Genomic DNA, 27,920 nt, shown 5'->3' with positions numbered 1-27,920 from the left:
CCCCGCACCGGACGGGTGTATTAAATGTGCATCAAAGCAGGCGGGCGGGCAGGGGCCACTGGACGGGTACAAATGTTACTGGGTCGGGGAGAGAGACTGGGAAGGCAAGCTTAACTGCGCGGGAGGGAGGGTTTAACCATTAACCTCCAGTAACCAGTAAGGCATCTGTGCGGTACATAAGGCGTGCGCACCGGCGTCCACGCCTCAGCCTGAACGCGTTACCAAGAGGCGGAGGAGACACTCAGCGTGCCACTCATCACGCCGGTTAGTCCGCTTCTCCTCTTCGGACTGCTGACACAAGAAAAGGTAACCTCCTAATTATTTCATTATTATTATTATTACACTATCTGCTGGACGTTTAATGAGTATTTTATTTTTTTTTAAAAAGAGCGAGAAACCGTCTTCCGAGTGTCACATTTATCTACAGGAATGTGTCACATGCGGACTCACACTGAAAACCATGTACCTCTAATAAATGCGGTCATTAAGCCGGTAATGTCATGTTACATTCACACGTGTGAGTTTAACACTCGTGGTGATAGCTGGCAGTGACACGGGCTTGAAGCCCCCGGTGTTTGGAGCAGAAAGCCCCCCTGCCCTCGTTTAAATGAGCAGCAGAATAGAAAGGAGGGCTCGTCTATTCAGTGCTGACCAGGGGAGCACTAATTTACGTCTTTGCCATGTTGGGTTCGGGTTGTATTTGTCCGGACTACTAAACAGGATTGTTTCAGCGGGGGGAAAAAAGTCTTGTGTGCGGATGTCGCAACATGCAGGCGGAGGAAAGCGGCGTCAAAAGAGATACAGCGAGACACGAAGCACGTCGATGGACCTTCGAAATAAGAGTTTTTATTTATTACAATAGCCTAACTTCAGTTCGTTTTACTTGTTTTTATGCAGTGTGTGGGGGAGATTTTAGGCTACACTTCCTCCTTGTCATCCTTGTCAGTGAAATTCGTTTTTGTGTTGAATTAGTATTTACTTTAATTTAGATAGCTCAGCGAAGGGAAACTATTTCTGTAGAAGTAGGCAATAAAAACTTAAATTTCCCAGATATAATGGGTTTTAAATGTTAACATTTTATACACTTACTTTCAATTTGGGGTGAAAGTCTTTCCCGGAGGACAACATTGTATTCAGCTGGTCTTATTTAAGGGCAACAAGTGGAGTTGTGAGGGCTGCGATGTTTATTTTGAAAGGTCGGGACAGGAAGTGTTTCTCTGCATCGGGGATGCCTTGACCGTGGTGTCACACTGTTTCCAGAGGATGTACGCAGCGCCTCTGTTAATGGTAGAATATTTTTAGCCGCCGTCAGGAAATTTTTTAGCGTTGGATGAAACTGTTTTTAGACTCTCTTTGTCTCTCTTAACACCTGCCATAATGTCATAGTCGAGTGAATGTTTTTTTTTCTTTCTACGCTTCATTATTATTGGATAGGCTATTAGAGGGGCTTGCAAAAAAAAAAAAAAAAAAGGTTGGTAGAGGTGTTTAAGGAGTTACATTAACCATTGAAAACGCGTAATGTTTTTTGGACAACTTTCTTGCAGTTGTGTCACATTATGCAATTGTAAGTTTTTGGCTTTTCAAATGTTTTGTATCCCAATAATCCTGTATCAAATGCTGTGTATCTGGATGAAACATTCATAACACTGAATTTAAGCCCACAATTATCAAGGAAAGTTTAACTGTGAAAATAGTTAACATTTTGTGTATTGTAGGTCTATTATTAATAGAAATAACAATCTGTTTTCCGCAAGCTAAAGCTGTAAAATCACCATACCTTTCTGTCAATTTGTTCTACATGGAAAGTTACTCAAGCACTCTCTAGAGCTGTTTTATTACTATTGAACAGTTTCTTATAATTTGATGATTGGTTGTGAACTGTAATGGGGCTGGAAATATTGACATTAATCAATACATTTTTTTTCTTTTCCCAGGTGACTGTCCACTCTGCTTGGATGTGCAGTGCTTTTCTGAAACCTGTAATTCTATCTTCATACTGCAGGCCTTTAAATATCTCTCCCTTGAATACCTGCCAGGAGCCACGCGGTGTAAGGTGAGACATTTCCAGACCGGTACACCGACCAGTCTGACATTATCAGTGGACCCAGAGCGGGACCAGTCTGCACTGTAGTTCGGCAAGAGACTTCTGATTTCATTTTTTTCTTCTTTTACTTCTACTTTACTTTGAAGGACTGTTTATAAGGGACTGGAAGGGGATTTCTGCGGTGAGTCCCCAAGCCTTTATTTTTCCTTTCTCTACTGTTTTGAAACAGTATGCTTTCTTCTTTTTGTTGTCGGCCTACCCTAAGCACCCTGCAGTGAATGGAGAACATACTGGTTCTGCTCCCGAAGCACCGACAGGAACACGGGCTCTGCAGACGCACAGCTGCATATGCCTTGCTGCAGGTTTTTTCCCACAGAGCAGTCTTCTCCTGGTCTTCAATAGCGACCCAAACTCCCTCTAAGCCTCTTTAATGGGATAAATCAATTGAACTGATCAGGTTTAAAACCAGATCAGGTGGCCAATTCCATTCAAACTTCCCCAAAACTATAAGGCCAAGGCGAGTGTACCATTTCTTTTTCAAGCCCATTGTCTTCAAAAGGCTTCCGCATGGTACTTTGGTCGAAAGAACAAGACAAAGTCCCCGACATCGACATGTCCTCTGGGGCCATTGAGGAGAAGAAAGAGGGAGGCCCCCTAACCCCAGCCTTCCTCAACTCCAACAGCACTGTCCACCCGGTGATCCTCACCAAGGGCTCTGAGGACGTGAGCCCAGGCACCGGGGTCGAGTTTGAGCTCACAGAGGTCACAGATTTCAATGAAAGGGCCGGTGAGAACGGAGAGAATGAGGAGAGGTCCGAGATTGTTGTGGCCTTGGACTGTCGGGCCAATGCCAAAGGACAGAGGGAGGAGGATGCTCTCTTGGAGAACGCAAGCCAGAGTAACGGGAGTGACGACACCAGCACCGACCACAGCCCAGAACCACCCGTGCCCCTGAAAGAGACCTCCTTCACCATTGGCCTCCAGGTGGTGTTCCCCTTCCTGCTGGCCGGGTTTGGGACAGTGGCAGCGGGAATGGTGCTCGACATTGTCCAGGTGAGTGATCCCAACGTATATTCTCGACTCTATGCTGTCACACAAAACATACACTGATAAAGAATGACAAAATGTGTCGGGTTTTGGGCGATTCTAGTTGGAAACTGTAAAATAAAATAAAAAGGTTCAGTGTGGTTAATTCTCCTTTAAGAACTCTTTATTTATTTATTTTTTGCACCAAATAGGATTTTTGTATTTTACAAGTTAAATGAACTGTTGGAAACAACAAAGGAAAATCAAATGTTGTGGGTGCTCTGGAACAATGATGGCAGTGTGGAACAAAACTGGTTTGAGCCTAAATACTTTTGTCTTCAAAATACTATCACATGATCAAGTCTAGTTCCCAAGCATATCCAATCAGATCCAATTTTTAACTCTTTCCTTTCTTACATCCAATTACAACTGACACCTCAACTTACGTCATAGCTCATCCAACTTGTCACAGTCACATTTCCCAGCAGAGTCTGTCTCTATTTATGTCTCATGTACTTCAAATGGACTTGGCTCTTGGGAATTTTAGTAAAAACAGGTCCAGCAAGACCTGTTTTGATTGTTTTAAGTCAGTCATTGCACTGATGGCATGTGACGTAACACATAGGGGTATTTCCGGAAACCTTTCCCTAGAGCTGACACATACTGTTACAATCTTCAATAATATGCTACACACCCTTCTGTTTGTATTCTGGAATGCTTTGACAACACAGAGACACTAACAGGAGGTTCATTGTATCCTATTATGTAGCCAGAGAGATGTTTGATTCTTTAATATATGAAGACATTATTATGAATTATATTCAATCATTTTGAATGACTCTCTGTCCTTTCTTTTATTGTTGACTCACTGCAGATTCTCTGAGTATAATTCAGTGTGCATGTGTAGTGTAACAATACAGACCAAAGTCACGCTGACAGGTCAAATACAGTATTACTCTGGAGTCAGCTTGTGATACAGATCGAGTTTGAAGTGTCCGGCTGCCAGGAGACCAGTCGGGGCACATTGTGTACACACATACTGATGCCAGCATGGTGGACCCCAGGAACTCAGCACAGAGAGGAGGGGGAGGAGGGGAAGGGAATAAGTGTACTTTCTTTGAGCACCTGAAATGGCAGCGCACTTCAGTTGAGCTCCGAGTCAGTGTGAAAACAAAACACAATGCTGTTTCAAAGCCCTCATTACCGTGTGGTTAGGTATCGTCACTAAACCAGGAATGCAGAGGTTCGAGGTCAAAAAGTTTTCATGCTGCCTCAACCGAGGCACCATGCTGCTGCGGTTTTCTCCAGTTTCCAAAACACCCTGCACATATTTCCTCTAGCGGTAAAGCTGGACAAGAGAAGACATAGAAGGCGCAGCGCATTGTCTTTCCTCCTAGTTAACCACGGTCCTCACCGAGCGGTAAGGCTGGACAGTAAGGTTGAAACAAATGTTCCTGTTAGTTAAACGGAGCACCTTGCAGATTGTCGCTCCAGCTTATTCCCCCTTCATGACTCAGTGAAATGCTAACTCAGCTAATCCCTCATGTCCTTGCATGAAGGTAATTGTCTAATTGTTTTTGACTGTCTCTCTCTCACACACACACACACACACACACACACACACACACACACACACTGGTTTGGTCAGACTTGATCAGTTATTTTCTGCAAACGTTATACACTTGAGCCCGTAGACGACGTGTCTGCTCGGCCTGAGTTTAGAGGTTACGGCTTGGATAGGTAAATGGCTTTTTGCGTCAGTCTCTCTACGGCTTCTTTGAAATGTGACCTCTTTAAGGTCTCTATTACCACCGTGAGCCCATACATGCACGCAGAGCAAATGGCCTCGTTCCCTCTCAAGGTTGGCTCTGAAAGGACTTTGCAGGCTGGTATAGAAGGGAAAGACGTCTGCATAGTTCTGCTCAGTGACTTGGCAGCAGAATGACCTAAAACTGTCAGTCTCTTACAGCTAGGGCCAGACACTTGGGACTTTGAGGGTTACCGGCTCACTCTAACTAAAGGTTACACTTAGTTTGAAAAGTAGTCTCTCACGTAGTGCTAGTTTTCCTTGGAATGCCCTTGTCAAAGGCCAACAGGGTAATTTACTACACGGGACATATCCTAAAATGTTTCTTCCACTAAAAACAACAAATTATCCAAATGCAAAAAAAACAGTTGGCAGTCCATGAAATAGTCATTATCGTGTGTGTGTAACGAAGTCTGCCGCAGCGTCTAGCCGTCCGTCCTGCACTGTGGTGTCCGTCGACGTAAATAGCCAAATTAAGTGAAGAAGTGGGACAGAGCTCCAGCCTCAAAAACAGTTTTTAAAAACAGTCACCAGTAAACAGGAAATGGTAGTCTACACAATGACTTTCAACCAGCCAAACCCTCACTGCCCACCAGTCACCATTTTGGTCTAACCACATCCACTTGTCTGGTGTTGGAACAGGAGCCACAGTGAAACCAGAGCGTGGGCTTATTCCCTCAAACTGAATCACCATTCCAACTACTTTTTTTTATTTTTTTATTTTTATTTTTTTACAAACCTGTCCCAGTTTACTCGACAGAATCGATGCTTATATGTGTTCATCAATTGTTCACCATTCTCTTCGAAATGAAATGGTGCCACCTAACTTTACAATCTGTCTTCACTTGCAATCTTTACAATCTGTTCAAATAATTGCTGTTCCCTTTTGCCCTGTTTGACTGCCTATTTTAGGTGTTTTGCTCACTCATTTCCCATCTAACAATCATTACCATCAGCTCACAGCTATAGCGCCACACAATAAACCCTTTCTTTGGTTAGCATTTGAGTGATAATGGTGGAAGGGATTAGAGGGTTAGATTGCTTTTGTGTTGCCACAAACCCTGGCTAATCTTTCACTCTGTCCAGTAACTTCCTGGATCCCAGCGCCTATATTTGCACTTCAAAATGCTTCTTTAAGATTTTAGCATGCTGGGCAGCTTTAGTGATTCTTATGGCAACTGTGTGACTGAAAACTCTTCAGCTTCGAGGCACAAGGACATTTCAGTTCACCTTATTCCTACATAGACCTCAACTGAAATTAATTGAATTCCTCTTTGTTCAATCAGTTAATGCTGAGAAGGTCTATTTTCTTAGCTAATGTTCAATTTTGGTACATCTTCAGAACGTCCAACTGTTTAGGCCAACGTGATGTGAATTGTAACCTTAATGTCACGTGTTGACACATAAGCCTGGACCAGCACCAGTAAAATGAAACGGACGCCACCGGATGTAGTTTCTGGGACGCTGCCGAAGCTGCGTCGACATTGCATGCCGTCAGGTTCAGCGTTCCTGTCGGTACAGTAAGTACAGTGATCGCAAATAAAACGGGGCTGTGTTACTCAACCGGGCAACCCGACCCTCTGGGGGGTGCTTGCATACCAGAGCTCCTATAGGTCTGTACACAGAGGTACTGGGGTTGTCCAGTAGAGTTCTCAGAACCGCGGAGGTGGCCATGGGGAGGGAGGGCTTGTTTGGCTCCGAGCCAGTGTTCCATGGAGACAACAACATATATCACCACAGGGGAGGCCGAGAGGGAGATAGAGGAAAGAGGCAGAAGTAGAGAGAGAGAGAGAGAGAGGGAGAAAGCTTGAAAACATGCGGCCTGGAAAGAGGAGAGGAGTGCTTGCAGAGGTGCTGGGTTGGCAGAAGGCAGCGAGCCAGGCGGAGGGGCTGCCTGTTGGAAAAGAGCTCTGCTTGGCCTGGTGACAGCAAGGGACGGACAGAAGGAGTTTAACTCACATAAGAGTTTTGGAGGCCAACCCGCTGATACAACACAACTTGAAATGTAGAGTACTCCCCTTATCAGCCCTGTCCATCTGGATGCACAGTGGGAGCAACACACCAAAACAGACATGTAAGCTGGCTGCTGTGAGAAATGCAGGCCAACTGTGTTTTTACTTTGCTTCAACGTGAGCTACTCCTCTATTATCCTCCCCTCGTCTATTTTCTGCTCTCCTCCTTTCTTCCCTGCATCAGCCTCTGTGAATATTGATTCAGCTCTGGGTAGACCGGACTGTAAGTGCTGGGGGCCTTTGGGCCTGGCTCCAAAGATAAGCACTTTCACTGGAGATAGATCGATGGCCTGGGCCTCAGCAATAGTTTGTGGCCACAGTAGACCACAAACTTGCTATCACTGCATGTGCTCTAATAGAGGCACGGCAGAGAGAGGCACTTCAACACAGTGACAGGCCCGGGGACTTACAGGGAACCCACCGCTCAAGGACTTGGCCGACAGCCAGGAGGAAGTTTATTGAGGGTCAAGACACAAGCTATACATTACATTAAAGGCCATCTACTTATATCTGGCAAATGAGTGAGCAGACATGTTCTGAAGCACATGTCAAACATGATTTGTGAAAGCCCACCTTTATATTAAGAAGGTTATTGGAGGACGTTGTTTCACACAAAGCATTTGGTGTGGGGGTAATGCATGATGAAGTATAATAAAGCTCCCAGTGATGAGGCAGAGACTGAGCAGAAGGCCACACAGGGAAATCATTTTTTCTAGAAGCTGATACTCTCTAAGGTTTTCGAGAGACTTGAGTTGATAAAAGTTGATAAACTTTGATGGAATGATTTTTGGTTTTCATTCCCACTTTGGAACAATCATAGTTCAGTCTTGTCATTTCTTTGCACTTCATTGCAAACAACTTCTGCCAGATGGTTCTTCTACTACTCGGCTAATGTAATGGAAATCCTGGCTTTTGAGATTCACCCTGAACGTTTTGAGAGTGCACCAGTCCTGTCTATCAGCTGTAGCATATTTATAGACTTAGCATGGTTAGCTCGGTTCATGTCTTGTAGCTCTTTCCCACTGCAAACACAAACCGGGGGCTAGTGACAGCGGTGAGCGTGAAACTACGGCGACAGTGTAAACCTGTTGAAACACTTTAAAGTTGTTGTTGGCAGATTCCAACAGTGTCAATCAAAAAAAGTTATATCCTCTTTTGATTTTTGTGGATCGTCTACTACACTACAGAATTTAGGCATATGGTACCTGAGCCTAATTAAAATGCTCCTTACCATGTGTCACTGCCCTGTATAAACCCACACAAGCTGACATTGTTCAGGAAATATTAACACGGTATTGGAGCATTAATGGCCTCGTATTTCAAAGTTTCATCATTTTGCTTATACTCTAATACTGCTTTTAAGTTTAACTTTGATTGATTGGCGGAAATGCAAGTAGAGGGTGCAACAGCAGACACATGATTGTGGTTGCAGATATAAAGATAAGAGATCTGGAACAAGGCTACAAACTGAAAATGGCACCAAACTTTGTAAATGCACTTCAAACCAATAAGCTTCCTTCTACAGAAAAGACAGATACATTTTTGATTCACTTATGTAGTCAAAATGTTATTAGGTCTGATAACTTCTAAGATGCTATTAGATCAGAATCAGAATCAGAATCAGAATCTGGTTTTATTGCCAAGTACATTAACGCATACAAGGAATTTGACTTGGTGCATTGGTGCTAAACAATTAACAGGGAAATAAAGCAGAACTAGCAACAACTTAAATAATACAGTATGAGAAGCTATTACAATATATAAAAGAGTACCGTATTTAAAAATGTAAAATATAAAAAATAAAAAATAAAAAACACAAAATGTACAAAAGGTGCAATGTAGGAGCTGTGCAGTGGACTATGAGAAAAAAAAAACTTAGTGTGTGTAACTACTCACAGAGTGTAAGGAAGATACATTTTTAATTCAGTGAAGATTGATGGGTGATGGTAAATCACATATAAAGGACAGGGGTGAAACAGGAGGATGATAAATCCTTTAGGCCTGAGGTCCCACTCACCTTGTTCTTGTTTAAAGAGAGCAGAGAGCTGACATGCTACATATAGTGTAAAGGTCTGTCAAGGCAGACAGTCTGGTCCAACATAGAGGTCTGGTTTCACAACTCAATCAATATAAAGATTAAGGTCACAGAGACGTTCTGTTCCCAACGGAGAATACACTCCACATGTATGTGACAGTGTACCATGTCTCACTGTGTTCATCGTGTTCTTGTTTGTATGTTACTGATGTTACATGTCGATTGTTGCAGCACTGGACGGTGTTTACGGAGGTGTCGGAGGTGTTCATCCTGGTCCCTGCACTGCTGGGACTCAAAGGCAACCTGGAGATGACGCTGGCATCGAGACTTTCCACAGCGGTAAGAAATGCATGCGTGTGAGAGTGTGAAGCCTAAATTCCACCAGAAGCGCGTTCGGTCCGTCGGCGCTCCGTCACAGTCGGGGCAAATAGGTTTTTACTTTATTCAATGTGTGTGCTTCCACTGGCTCAGACAACCTAAACACCATCCGGTTTATTTCCAGAACAAAACACCCCGTTTGTTTATGTGTTTAACAGTTTTATACCACATACGTCGTATTATCTCGCACTGTCGAGAGTGAGTCTGTGAATTACTGCGGGAATTCCTTTGTCTCTGCAATCCAGTTGTCCGTTGTTTTTTTTGTTTTTTTTTTACATTGATGCAAAATTATCTAATTTCAGGCCAGAGGATTGTGTCCATTGTTTGTGGTTGTTTAAGGTGTTTCCCCTTTAAAAGTTTACTGATCTATCTCATTGCCCTGACAACCCCTGTCACACCCATTAAAGCGGATTGTTCTTGGAGTCAGAGGTCACATTGCCAAACATGACCTAGGTTTCAGATACACTGATAGCAACATTCCTGCCCAGATCTTTTTTGTTTTTTCTTAGCATCGTTACTGACCTTCTATAGCTCTTCACTTGAGCTAATGTTTATTTTCTGTGTAAAGATGAGAAGACTCTAAGATGTCAAGTCGCAGGAAATCCTTTTTCAACAAAATGGCCTGTTACCGAAAACTTACTTACCGTTTTTTGGTTGCTTTGCTGATTTACTCGCTAGGCAACATGTGTCTTCCAGGCTATGAGCCGGATCGGAGGTTAGTAGCACACCTTGAAGGAATAAGAGAATTAGCACGTTGACCTTAAGCGCACCAATCCTCACATTCTTTCCACTGGACTGTGGGAAATGTGACGAAGCTGCTTAGCATAGCTAACAGTGTCCAACCCAGCTAGGGAAGCTCAACTCAGTCATAAGACACACATTATCTATTCAAACAAAACTATTGGAAAATATGTGAACAGTGTCCAGAAACTGCATATTCAAATCTTTTCAAATGACATAAGTTAAGTTAAGTAGTGTAGTAATTGTGTCCAACATCTTTTAATTGGTTAGGGTTAAGATCATTTTGTTACATTAAGTTTACATTATTCACACTTATACTTATTCAAAATATCAAATGTATTTTATTCTTGCATCAGCAGCTACAGCGAAACCAAAACAGTTTACATGTTCAAGCCAGAGCGGCCCTGACCGGGGGTCGACCGGTCATCACAGGTACAGGCGATTTTGAGCCCATCTGAGACTTATACACACGCAAGCCGTTTCATGCCGAGCGCACAGCGACACACAAACACTAACGGACGGCCACACACACCCAGCAAGCTAACACGTCGGCAGTGTAGATGTGAGGTGCTCGTCAGCAGAAGAGTAAAATGTTCTACAAACAGGAGGATAAATGCAAAACGTTACCCTGCACTTGCTCCCTCCTCACCTCTCTGCCCACGGCTGATCCACGTGTCTGCGCTGCCTGAATGTACGTGTTTGCTCTTACTGTCCCTACCTCTCTCTATCTCCCTTTTCTAATTTTCCCGTAATATAACAAATTATATTACGGGAAAATTAATTAAATATTTTATGGTGGTAAAAACCTCAGCGTATGAGTGCTTTATTAACATGTTTGTCCTGATGTGAGAAGCATCTCTTTACAGGAGTTATTAAAGATTAATATTGATAATTAAAGGATATAAACATGATGAAAACTCTTTGCAACCACAATAAATCACCAAGGCAGGGAGAAAAGAGGCCAGGTAAGAGTCTGAAGGTGATCAGTTGAATTCTCCCTGACTCCTGAACAAATGAACAGAGTGAAGCAGTGAACTTCTCTGTTTGCTTCAATTGATTTATTAAAGAGTTCAATGAAAAACCTCAGGGCTAAAGAGTGTTAATAATTGCTTTTTGAATCTTTCTAGAATGTGAAAAAATATTTCAATGGTAGTTGGTATTTGGCTCAGACACATCTGGACTCACGTGTTTCACCATTACTGTCAACACAAACACGTTGACAGTGGTCCAGTTTGCACAGAACAGTTTGAAGAAGTGAGGTTTTGTAGATATATAATCTGTCAGAATACTTAATCAGGTTTTACTTGGTCCCAGTTGTGAACCTTCCAATCCATCATAGTCCGTTAAAGAAGCCAGAAGTCTGGGGCTTGTCTTGAGACATTACTGTTAGCTCTCTACTGGCCAGCCCCAGCGGGACCACATTTCTTTCCACGTCATCACTAATTATGAGCAGATTAGGACCACTGTAAATTTCCTAATGCGCTTATTACTGAAAAAAAAAAATCATGTAATCCCTCAAACTGGCTGGCAGTGTGAGTTCTCAACTCACATGACTGTGTTTCCTTTTAGAATCTCTTTCTTTTTCTTTGGATTTTAACTGAAGTGAGCCCTTTTCCCTCTTCTTCATCCATGTTTATCTAACTTTAGGAAATGCAAGTGTGTTCTTTGTTTTGTTTTATCCCTTCTCATGGAGTTAAACCTAATTGTTTGTTCTTGGATGACCATATTTGGCAGATTACTTGAATTTGGCAGCGCCTGCCTTATGTGTGCAACTGTTTCCAAATTGCCAAATAATGCAACTTTGACCACACTTTAATGAGAGATTACAGCCACTACAAGAGCCTATGGTATCCTCATTTGTTGAGTGATGTTTCAAAGTATACGAGAGTCATGTTCATATGAGTTGAAAATGAATGGTATCATCATTCAACTGAAAGACGGAGAAGCTTCTAAAGCGTGGGGTTGAAAAGCCTTTAATGCCTCTTATGTCATCCATGAATCATGTTCACAACGTTCATAAGTGCTGCATCTCTTCCATGATCCAAACACTGATAATCCACCCACCCACTCACGAATACACACAGCCTAAGCTGAGGACTTGGCATGATCCTTGCACATCGTCATATAACATCAGGTTTTGTCTTTGCACATGTCTCTGTTGGTCATACAGGATATTTTGCAATGAGTGGGTAAAATTAATATTGCATGAAAACTGAAAGTCCTACGGCAGCCTATAGCCTAGCAGGTTTGTCATGCGTCCCAGGCTATAGTCCCCATTGCAGCGGTCGTGGGTTTGAATCCGACTGCATGTCATCCCTGACTCTCTCCTCCAACACTCCCTGTGTCTCTTCAGCTGTCCTGTTCAATAAAAATATAACAAACAAAACCCCTGACATGTCCTTATCCAAGGACCTTAAAGACTTTGCAGACATACGTTCTGTCTGAGAACCAACGCTGTGTGTCTGTGGGGTTCATTGTGAGTCCATGATGCCCCTGATGCTCCGCACTGATGTTTGGCTTGTTCTTATCTTTCTGCCTTCAACCGTCTTATCAGTCTTTGTGGCATTCTGCCCCCCTCTGCACGTCAAACATAGCAGGAGGCGACCATGCACACATGTACATGCATCCTGCTGATGGGCTGAGCGAATGTTTGCGTGGTTGTAACTGGCAGATACACAAGTTCTGACATTTCCTCCTAAACACATGATCATCTTGTCATCGGGGCTTGTGAGTTTCCCCTGTCATGCGGCCAGGTCGGGCCTGTCGGAGAGAAATTTGAGAGGGAGAGGAAAGCCACACATACATGGAATAAGCAAATATGAACATCAATACATCAAGACAATCCCATAATGTTTTTATAAGTCGTTTTTTGCCATTTGGAGCTTTTTTAATCCATTTAATAAGTGAATGGTAAATGAACTTTAGCTTGTACAGCGCTTTTGCAGTCTGGCTACTGAAAGCACTTTTTGCACCGCAGGTCACACCTATACCAATTCACACACTGATGGCAGAAGCTGCTGTAAAGAGTCTGTCAGTATTAACTAATCCAGTCATACATATTCATTAAATTGCCCAAGGACACATCAGACATGTGGCTGCAGGAGGTGGGATTGAACCCTCTGACCTTCTGGTTGAGAGGCGGGCGACTCTACCACTGAACCACATCTGCCCCACTATAAATATCCGTTTATATTTATGTGGTCAGGTCACGACAATTTTTTATTCCTAGTTTCACTGTTCCAGCTTCGCTAATGTTAATGCTAATGCTAATTTTAATGCTAATTCTAATGCTAATGCTAATGCTTATTACTTCAACAAAATGATCCTGAAAACAGGCTTATGTTAGTGTTTTGCTCTCTTTTTAATCTTTCTGATTTACCTAAGTAAAATTTGTAATTCTGGTATAACAAAATAATTATAATTGAACAAGTCATCTTTGTCTGATTTGTATTTTTAAGTCAAATTTAAAGCTAAACAAACACGCGACCATAACACGAGGGGGGAATTGCAGACACAGAGCAACTTTTGCTATTTTTTAAAACATTTTTGTCATGCAACTTGAAAAATGTTTTCAGTCCTAACCCGTTCTCTAAAACCCATGAGACAGATTTCTGCATGTAGCTGATTATTTGGGGTTGTTCATCAACTATTGGCTAACCTGTTCTCTCTGGTTTAGTGGTTTTATTAAAGCCGTTTGTTGCAAAATGTCTGCCAACAGGGGTTATGATGAAGCAAGGCTCAGCAGCTTCATTTATTAAGCACATTTCAAACACACAGACAACGCCCCAAGTCCATTCAAAAGGAACAGTGTATTTAAAAAAAAAAGGTTGAAAATGAAGAATAAAAACCATGATGGACAAAAACAAAGCAGAATCAAATAAGAGATCAAACATAATAATTAATATTTAGATAAAATGAGAGTTAAATAACAGTGAGTGAGAGCTAACTCTGCAAAAAAAGTGAATAAATCAAATGGACAAGAACCAGAAGTGGGAATCACTAACAAACATCACTTTACTTGGCCAAAGTTGTAATAAAGATGAAAACGTTTTACCCACAATCCACCGCAGGTTGCAGAACAACTTTGTGACATTTCAAACAACCCGACTTGTAATAATAATTTGCACATGACCGACCTGAACCAGAAGCTTGTGCATAGCGTGTCTGACAAAGTGCTTACTGGCAAACGGGACTGCTCCAAGACGCTCCACATTAGCGAGGACCGTGAAATCATAACTGAACAAAAAAAAAAAGAATGTCAGATCTAACAAAATCAATCTGGAGTATCTATAAAACATGAAACCCTGCCCCATTCCGAACGTTTATACACATGTCTCTTTTATCACTTCTTAATGTGCTGTATTGGGATGAAGCATGAAGCAGATATTCTCACACACAGACTTGAATGTGTTTGGATGAGTCCAGATGTTTCTCTTCCCTCTGCTTATGTAAATGTTGGAGGAGACAGAGGAAGAGGAGATCCTCTGTGTGTGTCCTCTCACTGTGGATGAGCATCAGGATCATTGCTCTGGACACACAGTAGCCCACTGTAGCCATAGCCACTCGCCACTTGAGACCATCAGTGTTTGTGTTGGTGTGTGTGTGTGTGTGTGTGTGTGAAAGAGTGGAGATGAGCTAAGTGGAGTCTGCCGCAGGGTGGGGGAACACATCAGAGGGTCTTTGTCCAGAGAACTGACATCTGATTGTTCTGACGGGACCAAGAGGCAACGACATGAACACACGCTGTGCACCGACACACACATATACACCCAACAGACACCCACAGACGATAATATGCTGACCTCGTGTGTTCTTGTCTGTCTTTCAGGCTAATATTGGTCAGATGGACACAGCCAAGGACATGTGGAAGATGATCATGGGGAACTTGGCTCTCATCCAGGTAAATGAAACGCATCTATAGAGGACTATCAGGTGAACTTGTGTGTCACGGAGCATCTCTGACACCACTCTCATCCAGCCAATAAACAAGGTTACTGGCAGTAACACGGTTATGGCGAGTAATCGGATAATGACTATATTTGGCGTTTGACTCAATCCTCAGATTGTACTCAGGTGCCAAGAGTTGGCAATGAGACTCCAACAAGAAAAACTTGAGAATTAAAATAATTTTGACTTCCTGATGAAGGCTTGATCTTAAAAAAAGTGTCAAATTTGATTTAAGGTCTGAAAAACCATGTCAGGAAATAAATGCATTTTAGTTGTTTGGAAAGAGAGTACCTTTGAATTCCCTATGTTTGGATTTTTTTTATTTTTACTCACCCTTCAAAAAAAGAAAAACTCCATCATGAGATCAAGGCTTCTGTTTTGGAGTATGCAGCATAACAGAGGACGTACAATAACAGCATCAGAATCATTTTCTGATACTGCCTGTAGTATTGGGTATGGTGGAGGATGCACGACAATGCACGGATCGGACACCACAACATCAGCCCTCCTAAATAAATAGCTTTTTCAAGTACTAATCATTTTCAATTGTTGTTTAATCGAAAGCATGCAAAATGTCATCAATTAGAGTTATACACTTTTATTACATTACACACTACAGTATTAGGCAGGCATTATCAAAGGATTATACTTGACTTAAAATATTATTATTATACATTATTCAAAATGATAGCTCATTTTCCAAATTTCTTTCAAATTTAAAAAATCTCCTGATATAATTGTAGAGGCGCTTTGAATTAAAGCATATGAAGTAAACCCTTAAACACCAATGTTACACCTGCTGTCTTGTTATGGTCTGATGAACTCCAATCAGAAATCCTGCAGTTCTTCAAGTGTCCGCTTGAGGCTGTCTCCAGGAGCCCCGGAAGTCACGTACACACAGCAGGCGAAAAAAAAAAAAAAAAGGTCTAAATAGTTCTTGTCCTCACTGAATTTTTTTTAAACGGCTATGTTTTGATTTTATGAACAATACATGTTATTTATAGTTAGGCGTGTAGCTGACATGATTGACAGCTGAGCCCGGTGTAGTGGTTCGTCAAGAGACTTAAAACCCGCCTCAGCTCTCAGCCTGTCGTTAGGCTGTTAAAGCATTTCAAGCATGGCGGCTGCTGGACGATGAGCCCCCGGAGCCCCCTGCCATAACAGATGGCTGACGTCACTCAGGCTTCGTCCATTAATATTTACAGTCTGTGATGACATCACACTTTTGGTATCAACGTCAAAACAGGTGCAAAGACACTGGTGAGTCATGGAGATGTCAAGCACACTCTGAAAATAACTTGGCATTATATAATAATAGCTGAGGCAAAGAGCAGGTGGGACAGGAAACAGTGTGTGAAGGAGACTGCAGGGACGCATTTCACAATGTGTGAATGACCAGTGTGTAAGATAAATAAGGATATAAACAATCATCAAAAACATGAATGAAATGTCAGTCCCAACCTCTCAGTTAAACCACCTGAACACGTATTAATAAAATAAAAGATATGCATCTTTTACGAGGATCATTGAAACAGTATTTCCTTAAAATGAGCGCTTCATTCGATCACTCAGTCAGTCACTCTGCTGCCATCTGAAGGGGGTTTGTGATTATGTAATGTTTGTTGAGTCCATAGTTCGTGGAACACTTCAAACCAGCGCTGGCTGGGTGCTGACCTGACCTCTTAAAGGGTCATTGTGCGCTGACACTGGGTCACAATGGTGCCCTATTAAGAGAGATCAGACCTCTTATATTTCAAAGCTATTTTTGGAGTTGGGTAGATTGTTATACTGTAACACTGTAAATGCCATTTAAATGCCAATATTTAGTAGATCCTGAAAGTTGCACACACATTACAAGGTACTGTGTCTTTGTCTTAGCATGTCTATACTGTAATGGAGTGACTAATGATGATGTGTTTGTGGGTGTTCAGGTCCAGGCTACAGTGGTGGGGTTCCTTGCCTCCATAGCTGCTGTGATCTTCGGCTGGATCCCTGAAGGACACTTCCGGATGGGTCACGCAGTCCTGCTCTGTGCCTCCAGTGTGGCCACGGCCTTCATCGCCTCTCTGCTGCTAGGTACGGCTACCACAGAGGATGTGACAGATATTCATGCTGCAACTCTACGACTCATTTAGCAGACGCTTTTAGCAGAAGTGACGAAGATCAGAGAGTCAATAAAACAGAAGCAAGTTCTAGAGAAGAGGAAACAACGTCAGTAAGTGCCACAGGTGCAAACAGGAAGTGCACAGAGGAAGCACTAAAGTTAATGTTTCGTCATCACCAACAACATCGACAGCTATTCATGAGAGTTATATATGGTCATCCTCATCATCAAATCATCATCGTCAATATCATGAAATGTCAAAAGAGTGGGTAGCTGGGTCTTCAGCTTGTTCATGTTGAAACCAGTTTGTTAACAAGCATGTCTTGGTCACATTTCACTACAGGGCTGAAGTTTTGTTGAAGATCTTGTTTCAAGTAAATGTCATAAAATGAGCTAGTTTATATTAAGGGTCATTAACTAGTTAGTTAATCTGCCAAAGTTCATGGCTCTTTATAATAAGACCTTTAAATAAGGACATCTATTTTAAATTGTAAACATAAAAAGAGTTCAAATGGAAACTTCACAGAGCACAGATTGTAAAGCCATGATGGCTGCTCTGTCACTTAGGCATTTATTTAAACTAAATACTAATGTCAGCATGCTAACATGCTCATAATGATAATGGTGAGGCATACGCATACCTACAAAATGTAAAGCTACAGGTCATTGAGAAAATTCAACCTGAACCACAAATGGGAAGCTCAGGTGGTTGGAGGTAAAGACAGTGGATCACAAAAAAAACCTTGAGACATCCATCTGGTAACCATGAAAAACCAAGTAACCTGTGACCCCAGTTATTCAGTATTTTCTTGACCAGTGATGTAAACTAGCTTTTGATGTAAGATTAGAAAAATCAGTCGATTTGTTAAGTTAGTCAGTTCAATCTGTCCCATGAATTATGAGATCATTCTTTCTGTCATAGACATTTTAGCTCGGAGACAAACTCATGCTGTAAACATCTGGTGAATATCTGATATGAGAATTATCATTTTCAATGTAAGCACTGTATAGCAGAGCCATTAATGCCTTTTAATTATTAAGGCATCCTTTCCTGTCCTTGCCATGGGAGGAAACTCTTTACTATGTAGTGACCATGACTTTTGACACTTTTGAACTTTTTGTGTCCAGTTTTGTGAAGAACATGAAATCACTTTCGAGTGCTCTGAGTTCAAATATATCTTAAAACTTTGAGTCTATCTGGCCAGCAGCTTTTTATTGCCTTGTCTTGATTAATGTTAGCATATCACCAAACCTTAAGGCTATTTTTATTGACATTTTTAAGATCCCTGATGACAGTAAAATGACTCCAAATCCATTTTCCTGGACACACATCGTGCACACCTGTTAACATGTTCTGTACTATCTTCTTGCTCTTGAGCCGTGTTTGAAGTTAAAAGTCAGTAAGAGAGAACAATAGAGAATCACGTATGTGACCGTGCCCTCAGATGAATTCCATTGTGTGATATCTAATGACTCTCACCCCGCAGGGCTCATCATGATTGGAGTGATCATTGCGGCAAGGAAAGTGGGCATTAATCCGGACAACGTGGCCACGCCCATCGCTGCTAGCCTTGGTGACCTGATCACCCTGTCCCTGCTGGCAGGCGTCTCGACAGGACTGTACAAGGAACTAGGTAGAAAACACGCACACACACACACACACACACACACACACACACACACACACACACACACACACACGTTGAAGTTTAGAAGTGTCACTAAAGTTGCTACATTTGTGATGCAACTTCAAAGCCTTTAATATCTTTAAAGATGCTTTTTTTTTTTAAAAAGGGAGCAGCATTTGTGCAATTGTTTGAATTGTGACCGTGTGCCTGGCTGGGTGTAGTGAAAACAATTAAAAACACCCACACCTAACCTCGCTGTGCTTTAAGGCACAGAGCTCCACCCCAATTTGGCTTCTATTGTTAGCTCTGCGATAGTGTTTTAACCACAGACAAACAAATCTTTTCAACACCACAGAAAGACAAACACTGACACACACAGGAGCTATGTAACCGTCCTGACCAGACTGTTGAGTAACCCTGCTTACGTCTGACATCTGGACATTTTTCAGTCTTACTCGCCGTAAATACCACAGGAAAGAATTATGTCAAGTTTTTACTGGTCATTTTTTGTTCTAATGAACGAAAACAAAGCTGCTGTGTGGGTGTAAAAGTGTGGCCTGCTTTCTTAAATGTTGTTTGTGGTTGTAGTTTCGATTCAGTTGTAACACTGCCTCCTAGAGACAATACCGGGTACTCACTGTCACTCCTAATAACAGTTCAGTCCTGCTCAGTGCACAAACTCAAAGTATTTTTTGTTTTGTTTAAACATAGAGTTTTTTAACACCACATGGTGGTTTTAATTTCAGATTCATCTAGGCTCCTGTGCTTATAATTACAATACACACAACTATTTTAAATACACTCTGAATTCTAGGAATGGAGTACTGATTAAATTAAATTAATGTCATTATTGTGTCATGCATAAACAATATGCCCAGCCCAAAACAGGATTACAAGACACCATTATTAATACACAGAGACCAAAGTCCAAAAGTAGACATTTAATAATAATACTAACCAAAGAAAGCATCCTGACTATTATTAATCCATTGCCAAGATCCATCCATCAATCCATTATATATAGGGCTTGTTCCTGTGTGGGGTGGCGGGGGGCTGGAGCCCATCCAGCTGTCATTGGATAACTTAAACCTACGGGCGATTTAGAGTCACCTTTTAACCTAACATGCATGTCTTTGGACTGTGGGAGGAAGCCAGAGTAACCAGAGAGAGCCCACACATGCACGGGGAGAACATCCAAACTCCACACAGAGAGGCTCCTGTCCAACGAAACCAGGAACCTGCTCGCTGTGAGGCGACAGCACTAACCACTTCACCCCCATTGCCAAGATTTTTGTTAATATAATTTTACGTAACTTTTGATTTAATTTGTTTTGCAAGACATCAGCTCTTTTTTTAAGATTTATTTTTGGGCTTTGTGTGCCTTTTACTGTAGAGATAGGACAGTGGGTAGAGTTGGAAATGGAGAGTGGGGAATGACATGCGGGAAAGGAGCCACAGGTCTGATTCGAACCTGGGCCGCCCGCTTGGAGGACCACAGCCCCCACACACTAACCACTGCACCACCAGCGCCCCCAAGACATCAGCTCTTTGTCGAGCAGTAGATTTTAGCAGAAATAATGGAATATGTTGTTTTAATGTTGGCGATGCTTACCTCAGATGTCCACTGATACTTTTCAATCCTGATTCACTGCAGCTCCATCACACGTCATTTCTCGTCCCTGTAATCCTTCCACCTCCTTGTTACCTGCGGCAGGTTCATATGATCATTAATAGCAAACACCAGTTTATCATGATTGTATTTTTTTATTTAAAAAAAGCTTACAACATGTCACACAAACATTCACACACACCGTTCAGTATGAAAGGATGAAACGGGGGCAAGTCTTCAAACATAATTCAAACTCTTTAAAAACAAAGACAAATGAAATAGTCAAATACCACAAATGCAGTAAAAGCATGACGTTTTGGATTTGTTTGTCAAATCTGAGCGTGACAAAATCGTTGCATTGTCCATCATCATGTGTTGACTGTGTTTACACTTTCTTATTTTCCGACACAGAGAACGACTACGCCAACCCGCTGGTGTGTGCCGTGTTTGTGGCGATGTGCCCCCTATGGGTGCTCATAGCCAGGAGGATCCCATCCACTAGAGAGCTCCTCTACTCCGGCTGGGAGCCAGTCATCATCGCCATGGCGATCAGCAGGTAGATCACACAGGGATCAACTCATGTTTTTCTACACCGCAGAATGAATTTACTGTAGGTAGAGTATGAACGATTGCACTTTTCGAGATTCCTTAACTTTGCATCAATGTCAAAAAGAAATCCACTTGTTTTCTAAAAGTTAACAAATCCTCCCGATCAGCAGCAGGATTCTGATTCTTTACAGAATGTAGATAGTGTTGCTGTCCTGGGAGAACCATAGATGCTGAATTTTAACACACCCAGAAAAACATCCCTGTAATCCCTCTTGGATTAGTTGCCTTTCCTAGTTAATCCAATGAGGTTTAAAATAGTTAATTTAGCGTATGCAGGAGGGGATTATGGTCTTTACCCATAAATGAGCACTTAATCCTTCAGTTTATGTGGAAAAACTTCCAATCACCGGTTTGGAGATACACCATTTTCAGAAAAACATTTTTAATACTTCTCTAATCCATTGGAATTGGAGCATTTATTGAATTTGTTAGAAAAAAAAAGTGATGCAAAAGGAAAAAATGTTTTCCCTCAAGAATAAAATTAGAAGACTTTTGTTGTGCGTGCACTTCACTTTAGTACAATGTTCTACATATCTGACATACATGTTATACCTTTGTATGTTATACCTGCTTCTCTGTCTTTTAGTGTTGGTGGTTTGATCCTCGACAAGACAGTCACCAACCCAAACTTTGCTGGCATGGCTGTCTTCACCCCCGTCATCAACGGTGAGGAGTCATTAAACCTCACAGGAGGAAACGTTAACAATTCTTTTTGGGTCAGGGGTTTTGTTGGGATAATGTGTGAGTTTGGAAGACATGCAGTAGACTTCAATATCGGCCTGATTCCACATTAGAAAAGTAAAAATGATCATCACAGTGACGTCACCAAGTCTGGAAGTGTTCTCCTCTTTTTTTACACTATTGTGCTTTGGCCTATGGAAATGTTCAATAAAAGGGAGTGAATTTATGCTTAATATGCACATTATCTGTGTGACACAGACTCGACCACTTCTCCCTCTTATTTTTTATTGTGAGTCTGCCTGTATACTGAGCATGCTTCATGATAACATAAAGGCATTATCAGGTGTTGTATTACGACCTCATGTACAAGAGATAACCGTGCTCAGGCCCGATGAGTCCTGGAGCAGACATGGCCCAATTTAACCCCTCGACTACAGCAGACGCTGACAGAAGATAAGCGAGATGTGAAAATAACTGCCAACAAGCCTGTAAATGAGGTACCAGGCAGACAGACAGGGATAAAGATGGAGGATGACATGTATACCTAATCACTTGAGGAGAGGACAAAAAAAACACAGAAAATCTCATTGAAATGTATATTTAAAGCTGCACCGCCTGTCTGGTTAAATAACAGACGGAGGTGTCACACGTGAGTAAAAATATGTGCAGGCTGGCAGATGGAGAATACATATTGCTCTGACTGGATGGCAGACATATTTGCTTTTTGCTACTATTTCAAACATGAGCAGTCAAAATATCTTTCATTGAATTTTATTGAATACATAAAGGAAAAAAAACCGATGGATTGATGTTTTTTACATGTTGTCACATCGATTGTTGTTGTTTTTTGTTGTGTCTCATTCAGGTGTGGGAGGTAACCTGGTCGCAGTACAGGCCAGCAGAATCTCCACCTACCTGCACATGAACGGTCTACCCATGGGGGATCCAAACCACACCCCCAGGAAATGCCCCACACCTTGCACCTCCTTCTTCGGCTCCTGTAAGTTATCGTTTTATCTCGTGAGAATTTATCTCTTCACAAACAAAAGAAAGATTTTGGAGGATCACTTCTTATTATCATATCATTTTGAGTTGCCAGAGTCTGTCCTTTACAGCAGAGTAAAGTCAGTAACAACCATGTTTTCAAATGTTTCAAAGAAAGTGCTCTGTCTATTCCAGCTGTGAACTCTCGTTCATCGCGTGTGCTGTTCCTCCTGGTCGCCCCGGGTCACCTTGTCTTCCTGTACACCATCAACTCCCTGAGGGGGGGGCACACCACCCTGACACCCGTCTTTATTACCTTCTACATGGGTGCTGCACTGCTTCAGGTACACAGTCTTTATTCATCTCATGGGGCAATTACATGGATATTTAAATGTCATAATGGCATGCAAATGAAAAGCACCATGCATTAAATTCAGGGAAGAGTGTAAAAGTGATGCGCTGTTGTCACCACTTCTTAGCAAACAATTATGTCAACCAACCGTGCAAATCCGACCTCTGCCATTTGCTTCATGTCATCCCCCGACTCTCTCCTCCCAACATTTCCTGAACATTTCTTCAGCTGTCCAATCCAATAATGGCAAAAATGCCCGAAAAATCACTTTTTTATTTGAATGATTTCAAGGCAGCTGATTGGTTCATTTCTACTCAGTTCTTCAACTTGTCAAGCTTTACCGCTTTTCTGCTTTGTAAGATGCACAAACACCTCATTTAAAAGACTCGCCTCTGCCAAAGGGGATTCTCCAGCAGAGTCCCTTTGAAGTCCATGCCTCTGTGGTTTGTGTTAACACTGTGCTCTCGCTTCCCCTTCACCAGGTGATAATCCTTCTCTACCTGGCAGACTGGATGGTCCACTGGATGTGGGGCAGAGGCATGGACCCCGACAACTTCTCCATCCCCTACCTGACCGCTCTGGGTGACCTGCTGGGGACCGGCTTCCTCGCCCTCTGCTTCCACATGCGCTGGTTCATCGGGGACAGAGACTCTAACCTAGGCAACTGAATGCAATGCACGTACACGCACGACAAAGAAGAGGATAACACACTCTACTGTTGCGCACACACGGACGATGGTAAACATCACCTGTATGCCTGAATGTTATCTGAAAGTAGACAACCTCTACAACAAAGGGCTAATCTCCTGTAGGGCTCCGATTGAAGGTATGGTGATTTTATAGCGCAGTAGCATCCTACTTCAGGATATCTGGACACTGTTCACTGGAGCAGCAGCCCAGAGTTCAGACAGTGTGTGAGTCTTAACATCGGAGACGCAAATATCTCCGCCTCAAACACTGAACAAAACCCCAACGGATCCAGTCCAACAGGACTCACTACTTCTCCTCCTCTATGTTTCCTAACAACTGAGTCCTAATACTTCTGACAATGATTGTTACTATAAGTAAAAACTGATAAATGTTGTATGTGCAGGGCCTGTCTTCATTATTTTCAATGGGGATGTTAGCTCTTTGGTTTTAACACTTGAAACAAAGACAAAAGTCAGCAAAAAATATATCCAAACAAGCCTTGAATTACTTAATCACCAAGTGCTTTGTCATGTATTCAGAATGAATGCAGAACTAATGTGTCTAACTTTTGATTGAGTAGAATTCATCTTGCTTTTCTCTGTTCTACCTTCTGAAAGTTTTATCAGAGGGGATTTGACCACAACATCAAAAAAGTTAAGGATTTATGATTTACAATTTGTGAACTCGCTTCCTCTCAATTAAGGGCTTGTTAATCAGACCAAAACAGAATACAACAAATTCTTAGAACAGACGCTGCAAAAACGGTTTAACCTGAAGACTTGTATCGTCAAATCACTGCCTGTTGTTGTTTTTTTTTTTTTTTTTTGTTTGTGTGTAAATTCATACAAACACCTGTATGTAATTCCTCAAGTTTCCTGAAAGTCCTCGAGGACCAACATGATGCCATGTCTTGACTCTTAAGTAAGATTCTTCTTAGTTTAAGGGAACACACACAGAGACAATGATCCCAATTGTTTGTGAATAAAATAGCCCGTATGTGTCAGTACACCCCGCACATAAAGACACAAACCTCACTATTTGTTACAGCTCACATTGTGTCAGGATGCTCAAAGGTTAGCAAGTCTCATTTTGCTTGAGCTGGTTTTAAGATATTAGCACCAATCTGCATGTCTGAAACCATCTGTCTACTCTTTACAGGCTACTGGTTGTATTTGTTATGTTGCCCAAGCCAGGCGTACAGTAAGTGACAAGAGATTCTCAACACGTTGCAGAAAACTGGAAACAACCCGCAGAGCTCAGCCAACTGAGCGTATTGTTACAGATTGAAAGAGTGCAGTTGCTCTAGGCAGGATATGCTCGCTCAGGTTCAGCTGGTAGAGTCTGATGCCAGACGAGAGCTAATGATTGATGACATTTTTTTGTTGGATAATTGATTTCTTTGAGGATTTAAAGTTCAACAAAGCATTAAGATGAAGCTGGAGCAGGGAAACAAAAAGACAGGCCAACAAAGTTGTTTGAGGTTAGCTAGCAGCTGGATCACGGTGGCTACAGGAATTTCTGGGAGACCTTTCTGATAGGTTCAAGTTGGAACCAGTTTTAACCAGTTTTCATTCTGTCCATTTTACAGTAGTTGACTCAGACAAAGTAGTCTGCTGGACTCTAGGTATTCCATGAGTGCTGATATAAAGAAGAGCATCACTGGGACTTTTCACAATGTGTATCACTCCACCTTAGCCAGGTCTTCTGCAAACTGTAAACTAACATTACAGCAGAGTTTGTCCTGCTTAATCTAGCTGCTCCCTCTTACTCACAAAACAGACTCTTATTTAGCTCACTGCATGATTCATTCAAACATACAAATACATGTTATTCAAACTAGGTAGTAAGAGTACAGAACAATGTTTGGGTTACTTGGCAACAGGTCAGTGTCCATTAAGACACAGAACTAGATATAAAAATATATATTTTCTGTCGTTGTTTAATAGTTTTTTTTCTATGTTCTGGTTGTACAACTCTTGTATAAAGGCAATATCACACTTGAGGTTGAGATATTGCACTGCACATCAGCACGTCTGTGATTCTCTTCGGCCTTGTGCCTACAACCGAATCAAAGCAGCGCTGTTATTCAGTCCAACACCTCTGTCTCTTTTGTGATTCTTAAAATTAACCTTGATCAGTAGCATAATGTCTCGACTGTGCGGACCCTATTGCAGAGTCCAACATCCTAAAACAGATGTAGCTATCAAGAGTACATTTTTTTGTATCCCACCATGCCCCTTTTTGTCAGAGACTCGCTATCGCTAGCCGCTACCTGCTAGCTTGCGAGTTTCAAAGTTGCTAACAAATTCACACTGTGGACCAGTTGCAAAAAAAAAATCTCAAAAGTGCTGACCACATGGGGGCTTAAATCATAGAATATGTGGACTTCTGCGTCCAATTTTACACATCTCATCCTTTGTTCCTGTCTTGTCATCGTCAAACGCGACATTTTAACTCGTACTAACCTCTGTTCAGACAGAAACCTGAGCTTTTTGTAATGAATGTTTGACTGGTAAATGTTAAATCAAAGGGGAAAAAATCTGAGACACATGGGTTAAACATTAGATCATGCCTCCTCCACCCACACACCACACTCTTTAAAACCTGTCTTTGAGACTGACCAGAGCTGACCTTTTCTTTGAGTTAAAGAGAATATTGGAAAAGGAGGTTGTGTGCCATTTTGACAGGCTTTACACCTACGAAGTACAGGTGTTGGCCCTGAGCAGAGACTTAGAAGAAAACCTGCATGTGATGCTGTTTAAGGGGCCAGCAGAATGCATGTGCAGGGCACATAATGTGAATGTGCAAAACTTGATTATTTTACCTGTTAAAAATCTTTCTTTTTGATCTGACTGATTTTTTTAAATGTGTTTATTATGTTAAAAAAAAAAAAAAGATTTTCTTTTCCTTTGCTATTCCTTTCCTTAATCTTTTGAAATCTTCACCATTTTTGTGTCATGAAATGCAGCAAACAAACAAACCAACCGAAAAGATAAAGGACTTTTTAATGCTGAACAACACACAAAGTACTGTAATGTGCAAAACAGACACCAGAGGGCACTGCAGGGATTCTCCTTTCTCTTCGAGCATCTCGTTGTCCTCTGGATTCAAACACACAGCCACCCACACAGGGGGACATTTATTTTGTCTTCCTCTAAACGACACATCCCTCCATCGTTTCACTCTGTCCGTGTCCTCCTGCGCCAGCGTTCTGCCTCCGTGTCAATGGATAGTTGTGAATACTTCTATAAGGGGGCACATAATGCTTTGTCTATTTATTTTTATAAGCACACAAAGCAAATTGTAAATACTATATTTATTCTTTAAATAAGGTTGTTTATTTTGTCATTTCATTTTTGCTCTGTTTCTTTGCCTCCATGTTGATGGTGTTTTTCTCATCTCCGTTTTTTTTTTTTTCATTCTTTGGCGCCTGCTGCCATAGAAATTTGGGCTAATAGTACAGTGCCTAATACCAGTCTTTAGACACACACACACACACACACACACACACGTACACACGTCTCACACATGGATAGTATACTTATAAAACATCGAAAGGCCTTAACCTGTCAGAGCCAAGCTCACCTCAGAGTAACCAATCAGGAGTAATGTTTCCCCACAGAGTAGCAACTCTTTAAGTAGCTTTGATTAATATGATATAAGATGTACAGTAAATTGATTGTAATGTGTAAGTAATAGAATTTATATGATGCAGGAGTGGGGAGAAGGTCTGATGTCTGTTTTTAGCCTGTGGTCACAAGCATCTGCAAACATGAGGGCTTAGAGGCTGAACCCCCCCCCCCCCCCATCTAAAGTCTGGAGTCAGTTATGTAAGGTCTTATCCAATAATAATACTACTAGTAAACCTGAAAAAAACTGCAACATGACAAAAATGATTCCTGTCCTTTCCCACTGTAAAAACAGCCTTTAAGAACCCTCACGCCTTCTGCCTTCTTAACTTCAGTGCTTCAAACTCTGTAAACTCAGAGAACCACACTGACCGTCAGCCCACCAGTCTCTCTACATCAACACCGAGCCTGAGTCTGAACTCTAAATTCCACCTGTCCGACTCAGCTCTGCTGCCTCTTGGAAAGAAATGTAATATCATGTCTTACTGGAGCGGAGTTCTTTGTGTTCTCTGTGGAGATTCTTGTAAAAGCCCTTCACCTGTGAGGACTTCTCCCTGCAGGACTTTGTAAAATTGCTGGAAATAAAGAAGTATATGGGTCAAAATCACTATGCCTTTGGTGTGCTCATCACAATCACTCACACA

General features: G+C 41.8%; 1 protein-coding gene across 2 annotated transcripts; it reads left to right on the top strand.

The window, feature by feature from the left end:
* slc41a1 (solute carrier family 41 member 1) lies at positions 1–27,883 on the top strand. Of its 2 annotated transcripts, none has more exons than XM_061041408.1 (11): positions 1–306; positions 1,935–3,097; positions 9,156–9,263; positions 14,872–14,943; positions 16,922–17,066; positions 18,582–18,728; positions 20,743–20,887; positions 21,527–21,606; positions 22,487–22,621; positions 22,801–22,949; positions 23,440–27,883. In XM_061041408.1, exons 2-11 carry the CDS (start codon positions 2,612–2,614, stop codon positions 23,623–23,625), a joined length of 1,653 nt encoding a protein of 550 aa, XP_060897391.1. In that variant the 5' UTR covers positions 1–306; positions 1,935–2,611; the 3' UTR covers positions 23,626–27,883. The 2 variants fall into 2 exon arrangements, with proteins under 2 accessions (XP_060897391.1, XP_060897392.1); XM_061041409.1 differs by lacking the exon at positions 1–306 and adding an exon at positions 1,443–1,564.
* Positions 27,884–27,920: the final 37 nt, after the last annotated feature.

Source organism: Labrus mixtus, chromosome 7, assembly GCF_963584025.1.
Source record: "Labrus mixtus chromosome 7, fLabMix1.1, whole genome shotgun sequence".
NCBI classification, from domain to species: domain Eukaryota; kingdom Metazoa; phylum Chordata; class Actinopteri; order Labriformes; family Labridae; genus Labrus; species Labrus mixtus.
Note: the sequence above shows the minus strand (reverse complement) of the source record. Positions and strands in the feature narration are given on the sequence as shown.